Below are 10,307 nucleotides of genomic sequence, written 5' to 3' on the forward strand. Positions count from 1 at the left end.
AGTTCTGTCGGCACTAATTTTTCAATGTTTTTTCTCCACTCTACACAAGAATGTTCACAAACAAGGATATTATGCTGCTTAAGTACCTTGTACTATTTCATACTCATATTGAAAGTTTAATTAAAATGCAAACAGATTAAATTTATTTGCCCATAAACACTGGCGTTTACATGGAATTTATATGGCACAATTCACAAAAGCTTCCAAATGATTAATAAACAGAAAAGATATCGTCTTTGTAAAGGATATAGTCCTATAGAACGTATGTCCAATTATGGCAGGCAGGTACGAAAAAAACTTGAATGTACCGATAAGTTATCGGTAGGTTCTTCGATTCTTTCTTATAAGATTTAATACATTTACTATATTACTAAATGATGCATGCGATTTCGTTCGCGTAGATTTAAGTTTTTGAAAATTTCGTGAGACCTCATTGGTTTTCTGGGATAAAGGTATCCTATGTCTGTCTTCAGAGTAGAAGTTATCTTTGTAAAAAATAGATAGTGTCCATTATTTCATATAGCTCTACGTGGATTTAGGTTTTTTAGAATTCCGTGGGATCTCTTTGATTTTTCGGTTAAAAAAATAACCTATTTCCGTCCTTGTGATGCAAATTATTTCTGTACCCAATTTCGTGAAAATGTGTTAAATGTATGGGTCGTGAAAAGCTAGCACTCAGACAGAAAGACACACTTTCGCATTTATAATTGGATTATAGACGAACTTTTCAATAAATTATAATAGATTTAAAACGTAATAATATGTTTAAAATTTACCTTAGTGGTATACTCTCCACCGAAGCTCGTATAGGAGGTGCAATGGGACCATGGTCTGGAACTGTTTCAACCGCACTCCGGGCAAAAGGACTCTCGTCGGGATAACGCGGTGATGCAGCTGAGGTTGTCCATAACGCCAGAAACTATAAAAAATTGGACCATAAAACATTGTGATAAAATGTCAGAATACCTTTGTGTTATTCCATAATATACAGCGATATGATCCTATGTCAATAATCAATATACAAAGGATTTAGTTTGTCATTAATTTATTATCTACTTTATTTTTATTTCTTGAACATTTACCCATGTTACATTTTACGTATTACTTCTAACTTATTTTTTCTGCTTTTTGCTAATTAAAATATTATTTTACATGTTTCACCCGATTTCACCTACCTATTGTGTTTTTTTTTCTTTTACTAGATACATTCACTCTACGCACTGTTAAATCACCCCCATCCTCAATACCAAAGGTTAACTGGAAGAGAATACCTTTTCGCCTGTGTAGATTCTATTTTTGTTGTGTGCAAGCAAACAAACGTTAAAAAGAGGAGTTTTAGCAGAAATAGTAAAAAATATAGGTATAAGGTACGAGAAGTACCTATTTAATATTGATAACAACGTTTAGGTTGATATACCTACCTAGCAGGCTTTGCCTAAATAATCAATTTATCGAACAAAGGCTTGGCGGTTGATGACCCTATAAAAAGCTCTGCTCTGTATTCAGCTATTAACAATACCAATAGGAATGGAATACATGAGGACATTTAATATAATCTAAAGACTTTATAAAAGTCCCGTTGTATATGCAAAGTATATAAAGACGGATTCATTCGTGCGCTAATCTTTTTAGGGTTCCGTACCTCAAAAAGAAAAGAGGAACCCTTATAGGATCACTTCGTTGCCTGTTTGTCACTCAAGACCCTTTTTCTTAGGTTAACGCATGGAGTTATTAAGTTTAAATTAATATGAAATACTCAAATATACAATCCTTTGGAGTTGTGAAAAAATCAAACTTCTAAGGCAACTCGATCAAATGATAGGGCCGTTTATTCCGCACATTTACACTCCCAGGGGAATCAAAATCTATAGGGTACCTACTTCCCTTTGACCTAGAATCATGAAATTTGGTAAGAAGCAATGTCATATGGCACAAGTAAAGGGAAAAATGCGAAAACCATAAATTTTGTAGTTATATCGCATTAAAATTCGCGATTACAAACTTATATTTGCAATTGGAGATAATTTAAGCGACATAATAATTACACATCCAAGGTACGGAACCCTTGGTGTATGAGTCCGGCTCGCACTTGGTTGTTTTTTTTTTGCTACAATCCTACTTAATTGATTGACGAGTCAGATTTTAGTCATTTTAGCGATGTTTTCGTACAGGTCTATTGTGAGTAAGAGCGTGGGCTGCGTCTTCGGTCACTGAACTAACAATTAAGTAAATATAAAACTATCTTTGCGTCATTTACATAACACGATAGAGTAAAGACCAAGACCAACACTTAAGTCTGGTTCACAAAAGTTTATTATTTATTCTCAAATTTCGAAGCACATGTCATTGACCATTCAAATCTATCAAAACAAAATTAAAACCATGCAGAAAACAGAAGGTAGATATAATTGTCACCCTTGTACCTACCTATGTGATTTTATTTCCATTAATCCATCCATACTAATATTATATACGAAAGTGTGACTGTCTGTCTGCTAGCTTTTCATGGCCCATCTACGAGTATATAACCGATTTTGATGAAATTCAATACAAAGATAGCTTTCGTCTCGGGGGAAGAACTTTTTATCCCGGAAAAACAAAGATGGAAATCCCACACGATTTATAAAAACTTGAATCCACATGGATGAATTCAAGGACATCATCTACTATTTGATACAGAAACAAGGGAGATTGTATCTCGGGGATGGCTCTATATAGGCTTCGTTTATCCCGGAAAATCAAACAGAGATTTTTGAAAACCTAAAACCATGCGCAGGCCATCTAGTTTAGGCCACATTAGGTCTGTCCAATTTCTTTCAATGTTTGAAGTCTTTACAGTTCATGATCGTCTTGGGGGCAGACTGAGATTCGAAATGTCTGAATTCCACAGGTTTGACTATAAATTGCCGCACTTTTCTCCGGCAGTAGATGCAAGGTAGATGCACATTAACAAGGTCAAGCTTTAAAAAAGAGACGAAATAAAAATGTCATATAAAAAAAAAATCTTTACAAGTATAGTGTGTAATGTATTTCATATACTAAACGGGACATAAAATATGTAATATTTATGTACTCAACGGAACATAAAATAGTTCAAAGCCTTCGGCGCCGCGCCGTTCCGATTAAAGCAATAAATTCGATTAATGTGGTACAAAAAATCTAATTTCGGTTTTTCACCCAACTTCGGGTCGTGATCCAATAAATAACTGGTAAACGAGCTAGTAGGTACGTTGACACGTCTCGTTCGGAAAACACGATTTGCATACAAGCACCATTGGCAGGTAGTCAAAGTCGTTTTGGGGTCATCGTCATCAGAACACGACCAGACCATGGTACCTATTTTTGGGTGACATCTTCCAAAGATTAGGACAAAAGATGTAATTTTATTCTTTTAAAAATCCCTTGGCAATTTATGAAATGGTTTTATATTGTAAATTTATGCAAATTAATTTAAAAATGCAATATGCGTATAAAATATTTTAAAATAAATATGACACTCTACCTCTAGCACCATGCTAAAGATAAGTGGAATGTGTTCATGACAAAGACATTTAATATAATATTATTATACAATACGTTCATTTGACTAACTTTACTTATCTCTCTCATCGATATTTTAGCAAGCTCTATACGATCATTATCATCATCGCTGGTTCACTACTGGGGATGGCTTTTCTCAGAAGAGTTTGATCATAATGTATCATGCTGGTGAAGTGCGGGTTGAAAGACTTCACACACCTTTGAAAACAGTATGGAAAACTCTCAGGCAAGCAGGTTTCCTGACGATGTTTTCCTTCACAGTTAAAAAAAGTGATAGTTACTGTAATTGCTTAGAACGAACATAACTCCAAAAAAGAAGAGTCCCGGCATCGAATGCAGATCCGCTTTTTAAAAGCACTAGGTATAATGTCTAGCTAATTATCCTATCATAATGTTCCATTAGTTGCTTATAAGTTCAAAGGGTGAAGCAGTTTGATCTACCACTCTTCCATACAATACCACTATAATAAAACTGTACCATCAATCCATCACCTAAACGCACACTGAATTAGGATTGTTCGTTACTAAACAATGCACGATAGAAGAATAGTTTTACCTCTAACTCTCTAAGCTTCATAACATTGAAAAAAAAATTGCAAATCAAAGCACGATTCGATCACATCTAGAGAATAAAATATAAGGTAATATCAGGGTTATTTACATTATATTATCTACTTACTACATTGCAACCACGAGATCATCTTAAAACCATTGTCATGCTTACTTATTAATACTTTGTAAGGACAAACAAAACAAACATTAAAAAATCCTTGTCCCAAGTGTCCTTGTTAAGTGCGTGAATTGAATACTCCGATATCATCAGAAAGCAACTTTACGCAAATCAAATAGCACTGGTAGTGAAGAGGGCTGGCTAATTTAATTTATTTTAGAGTTACTTGTGTGTACTACTGCGATAGGCAGTAGCCAGTTTTCCTCAATATTGAACTCCCTACTTACTATAAAAATGCGATACCTACTCTGTATATTTTCGTTGACTTGGCGCATTTGCCTATGCGTTTTTCTGTTTTAGAGGTATAATAGTAGGCAATGCAATACAATTGTCTTCTTTTTGTATCTTTAATAATAATTTATGAGTAGTAAAGGCGTTTCTAAAAATCAACAGTAGTTCCATGTCTCGATAAATCTACTTCCTAAAATTATATTTAAAATTTCTATGCATATGCAATTTAAATATATGATATGGCTATGTTCATATCGCTATAAAGTGTCTACGTTGGTAAGTCTTAAAATACTATTGTACAAAAATGGGAATGAGAATCCTATAATAACATTAATCTGTTTTGAATTATATTTATTATTCTTTATGTCCAATGATTCTCATATTACGATAATAAATAATACAAACACAATTTCGACCCACTCAATAAAATGTATTTGATATTTAAATAATAAAGAGCTTAAACTTTGGACTTTAAATTCGTATTGATTTATTATCCTGTACAAATAATATAATTATGATACCTACATGTCCTACTGGCCGACAAATGTTACGGTCGTACGAGCCAATATGCACCCATTTATGACGCGCATATAAAGTGAGCCATTATAACGTTCAAGAAGAGAAATTTTATAAATTTTTAATTATGGTGTTATAAAAATTGCACAAAATACGCAATTCTACAACGTATTAAAATAATCATTAAATGGGAACAGGTACTTACTGTGTTAAAAAAATTGACCGCATAATATAATAATTAATTGCTAACTCTATTAATATGACAATTTTAAACTCAAAAACCACAAAAACTCGTGGTGTAAACAGACGCTAAATTCGATTATTCTAAACAACAGCGCAAGAGTAAAGTCAGTAACTTAAACCGCGCTTAAAGTTTTTGTGGTAAAACCAATAATACTCATTTCATATTATTGGAATATTCGTACCTTGAATCGTCAAAGATATTTTGTTTGTAAATTTACAGTTCTTCGATGTCTGTAGCAGAAAAATAATAATGTGTTGACATTATTATAAAAATTCATTTATTATTGTTAATTCAAATCAATTTGTGAGAGCTATGATAAAAATTCATGTTACCGTCATTTCTTTAGACTGATTAATAATATTATAATTAATCAGGCATTTTACAACCTATCTAAGTATAATTAAGAAAAAACATAAGAGCATAAAAAAAGTATTATCATTATAGATTAGCTTTTTAAAAATGCTCTACCATTAGCCAGAAAAAATAGAAACGATTTCCGCATTCATTTGTAGATTTTGTTGACATTTTCAAAAACAGTTTGTAGACTGATTTAGGTGTAAATAACGAGATAGATTTTTCCTATCTTCTTTTTTTATTCAATCTTGTTTTATAGATCTTAATTTTACGAGCCAAATGCATTTTAATACATTATATGCAGAATCAGGCAGATAAAAGCGACAAGTTTTTTTACGACGATTTTATAAAATATCGCGTGGAGTCTGATTTACTATTTAGGTATAAGGTGGGTACTGACATTTAAAACTGACTGACATTTCGGCAATTAAACATAGACACGTAGGTACTAATTACGACAGTAACAAAGATTGAAGATTTTTAAAAGTAGGTTTATGTTGCTATGTACGACACAAAAACACGGATGTTAGGATATAACTTACATTCAATTTACAGAACACATGCGTATATCTATATACTTACATGAGAGTGTCTTTTTAGCTTTTACTAACTGAAAATTTTATAACTAAATAAGTGAGTTAATATAATGTAGTAAGTTATTTCCTATTTATAAAATAAAGTCTAATCTAATATGCCTAAATATGTATGCTACATAAAAATAAAATTAAGTCTCTATATCATGGTGTCTTTAAATTGATATCTACGCTTAATAATTTTTTGTTAATGTTTATATACAGGGCATACGAGATCCATTTTATTATAATAGTTATAGCTATTATAGCTTTATAGCTTACCATATTATATAATGTAGGCTTATATAGAGCCAAAGATTATACAGCAGTAATAAGTGTAAAATTCGATAATGTCAATAATTTTCGAGTATTATAAGTATTGCGGAATAAATTATAACAGACCGACCATTAATATCATTGTAGAATTAAGTGGTCATAGAAATTATTTGATTAAAATAAAAAATAAAGGTTTTCGTTTTTCTGTAAAGAATGCGGGGGACTTAAAAGACTTCAACGCGAGTGCAGCTGCGATCAATACGCGTATGTAAAAATTATTTTAAAATTTTAATAGATCCATTATTAATTTATTATTTTGAACATTTGATTTGAAAGCATTTTATAAAGATTAATTGATATATGTTTAAATGGATATCAAAATCCTGAAAATGGTACTTATTTTACTGAGTATACTATTTACCATAATTTCACCCTATTTTATAAATTAGTATTTTATATTACTGATGCAAGGTTAAATAATTGGGATTGAATTATACGGGAAAAAAACTTATTTTTCTAAGCACTTACCCAAAATATTAATTGGCACCCCATTACGGGGAAGCAATTTTTCAACAATGTTTCCTAATCGATATCTGAAAAATTTAAAAGGTTTTAATTTTTTTTAATTTAATTGTGTTTAAATTATGCGTAAAATTAATTATGCGTGATCACTTACATCTAAAGTATTTGTGGTGAAATGATAACCGCATTCGGGATGGTGAACTTGTAAATTTTCGTTTGGGTGATGCTTGCCCAGCGGCCGATTCTTCGTCGTGAGCAGAGTCCGACTGAGCGGGAAGCGGACGAGTTGCCTAGTGTTAATACCTCGGTGTCATCGAGCTTCGCATCTCGCATCTACGCGTATGTGTATTATGTATCAATGGAATTTTGGGACAGGTCCACCCCACACACACTTGTAAAAATTATTTCTACGTAGGCTATATGTAGATTCGTAGCTTGAGGTAGTTAAGGAATACGTAGTATCTCCGAGATCGTTTTCCCATAACTTAGACACGAGATAAAATTCAGAAATAATAAATCTTATATGATAAAACTGTAACAGAACGATTTCTTCAACCAGGTAGATACTTACATGAAATACATTATAAAAATTTCAATGGGAGGAAGTTATTTATAAATAATTATCAACATAGAGTCAGAAACAGTGTTTTATTTTTTTAATTTTTCTAAGTTTGTTCAGGCATCACGCTGAAACTACTTACTGTTCAAACGGATTTGAATATTTAGTGTATTAAGTATACATATTAATTCTCTCATTAGGATTTGGGATATTTTCATCCCGAAAAGAATAGAGTTTATTCTGAGTAGAGAATGAAAATTGTCGCCAATGTTACCTACTCTATGAATCCGTCAAATCTGAAAACAGAACTGTCGAAATCAGTCCAGTTTTCAGATTTCACAGGAAAGGTTTTACCATCAGGTTACGTTTGGAAGGAAGACGTAACCTTTGATTTCATTGAGCTCACCCCCTGGCAGAGCTCTGTCGCTTGCTCAACCCTCGCGGTGAAGCTATAGTGGCTAATAAAGGTAAAAGTTTGAGGGAATTCAACCTGTGTCTAGGGAAGTTTTCAGGAGTCAGTTTATATATAGGATAACATTTTCGTTATATAGGGAAACGATTGATTTTTCTGTTAGGTAGCCAGGAACGCAAGAAGATGCACCTATGAAGTAGGCACTGGAATTAAACTTAGCGTAATTTCAAAATAAATAGATACCTAGGTAGTATGTTTCGTTTAACAATTTTCATTTGCACTTTGGATAGCATGCAGGAAAAGCAAGCGAAGGATTATTTTACAACTGTTTAGACAATTTTTTTATTAATTCAAACTAGTTTTTATTATAAACAAAATTTATTATTGTACGTGATCAATATGTGTTCATATTTGTAAATTAAGTTTTTATTATAACAAATTGATATGCCAATTCGATTCATTCTAAGTCAAAACTTAATAGCCATCTTTTATGTTTGCACTTGTTTTGTCCTTATAGTTTTAAATGGAATTAATTCGTTGCACAAAACTGAATGTTATTAATTCGTGATTTTAGTCACAGCAATAAAACATTTTTGGTACCTACCTAACTACTACCTACTATAAAATTAAAATGTCATTTTTTGTTCGCAATTCTCATAGAAAATCTAATTATGTATTTTGATCCTTTCTCTATCCACGGACTCTTAATTATTACTTAAATCACTTATGTATAATGTATATCTACTTACATTTAATACAATAAATAATTAATGATTTTATTTATCACACTACTAAATTATTTTATTAATACATTAAAAAAAAAATGCTCATTAAGCTAAATAAAGCAGACAGATACGCCTATATTTCTATATATACTAGCGATCAACTGATGCTTTAAAGCAACTTCTTTTTGGTTAATGTGGCCCAGTCGCATACAAAGCACAGAAATGCATCATATTATTTATGTACAAGTACGCTGGAAGAAGTGCGCTTAATACAAAATGACATTTATTTTTTCTGCTGATTTTCTTTTTTCCACCGAGCGTACCAGGAATGAAAATTGGCACTTTGTCTTTCATCCTTGATTATAGAAGAGAGCTTTTTAATGATCTTCGTGTTGACACTATGTTGATAGATGCCTCATCATTAACATTTTAGTTTCTGGTACAGTCATATGACTCTCATTGCTGTCTACTGCTGCTGTTTATCATCACCAAGATGGCGATAATTAAGTTGGTTTAAAAACAGGTCCGTAATCACAGGTCCAGCGTATTTGTTCAACTTAGAGGTCAGTGATACATGCGCAGACGCAAAGCCCCACAATTACTATGCAGGTAGCGTTTCTTCCTTTCTTCCCGCCAATGTCACCGCATTGTTTGTTACCATACAGTGAGGTGTCGCCAACTAACAGTAAACTGACTAAGTGGACCCTGAAATATTGGCATTGCCCTTGTTTCGCACACAAAAATGACCTGAACTGGCGACGACCTAGCCTTCTTAAGGAAGTTATTGTTCTGACCTAAGCATATGTATGTTTCAGGGTCTATGACCCATAGCTAGACTACCTATTAGCATTCCAATATGAAGTGTTTGCTAACTTTATGGCCACTTTTGTAAGTAAAATGCGAGATTAAAACTCAGTGGCATAGCTACTACCTACCTCGTATATTGACGATGTTCTGCTTCAGGTAACTTCTTTGCACATTTCCGGTAGGTATGAGTCGACTTATTTTTACTCGTTTATGTTACTTTTTTGTTTTTAAAGGGGCGCTAATTTAATCAGATTTTTACGTTAAGATGCAATGAGTACGTAGGTACTTAATAATATATACCTGGCAAGTCATGACATAAATGAAAATAAATCATTTTTAGAAAAATATCCATTTTCATTTATGGATTGTGAATTATTGTGATTGTCAATTTGATTTGTAGTATTGACGGTGTGGACAAATTGCAGGGCGTACCTACAAACTAACAGTAGGTATAGGTGACTGCATGGCACGTACTTGACAAGAAAGATAGAGTCACATAAAGTTGAAGAGGTGAGGCACATAGCTTGGATAAGCGATTTTCATTGAAGATGATGCTGGAATAATGGCCTGCAGTAAACACGGCTCATTGCAATTTAAAAACGGCCTTGCTCCATAATTAACCCCCTGGAACCGTGGAAATCTCTACATGAGATCTTTACCAAGTAAGGGGCTGCTTGCGTTTTACAACCGAAATCGTTTTCTCATGCAGATACCGTCTACCGAAATGAGGCTAAAAGACATTTATGAAGCCCAGCCCAAAGACATGTAACTATACCAATGTTACATTTTTGTCTATAACAAACAAGCACATTTTGTTTT

At 32.7% G+C, this 10,307-nt stretch overlaps 1 protein-coding gene across 1 annotated transcript in view; it reads right to left on the reverse strand.

Moving 5' to 3' along the window:
* Positions 1-7,234, reverse strand: part of LOC123880842 (probable chitinase 10) — a 28,823-nt gene extending 21,589 nt beyond the window's left edge. The window contains exons 1-3 of the mRNA XM_045929184.1: positions 7,140-7,234; positions 6,992-7,056; positions 777-919 (exon numbers count right to left, since the gene is read on the reverse strand). Coding sequence (XP_045785140.1) covers positions 777-919; positions 6,992-7,015 — 167 coding nt within the window. The 5' untranslated portion in view covers positions 7,016-7,056; positions 7,140-7,234. The remainder of the gene's footprint in view (positions 1-776; positions 920-6,991; positions 7,057-7,139) is intronic.
* Positions 7,235-10,307: the final 3,073 nt, after the last annotated feature.

Source organism: Maniola jurtina, chromosome 3 (assembly GCF_905333055.1).
Source record: "Maniola jurtina chromosome 3, ilManJurt1.1, whole genome shotgun sequence".
Lineage (NCBI taxonomy): Eukaryota > Metazoa > Arthropoda > Insecta > Lepidoptera > Nymphalidae > Maniola > Maniola jurtina.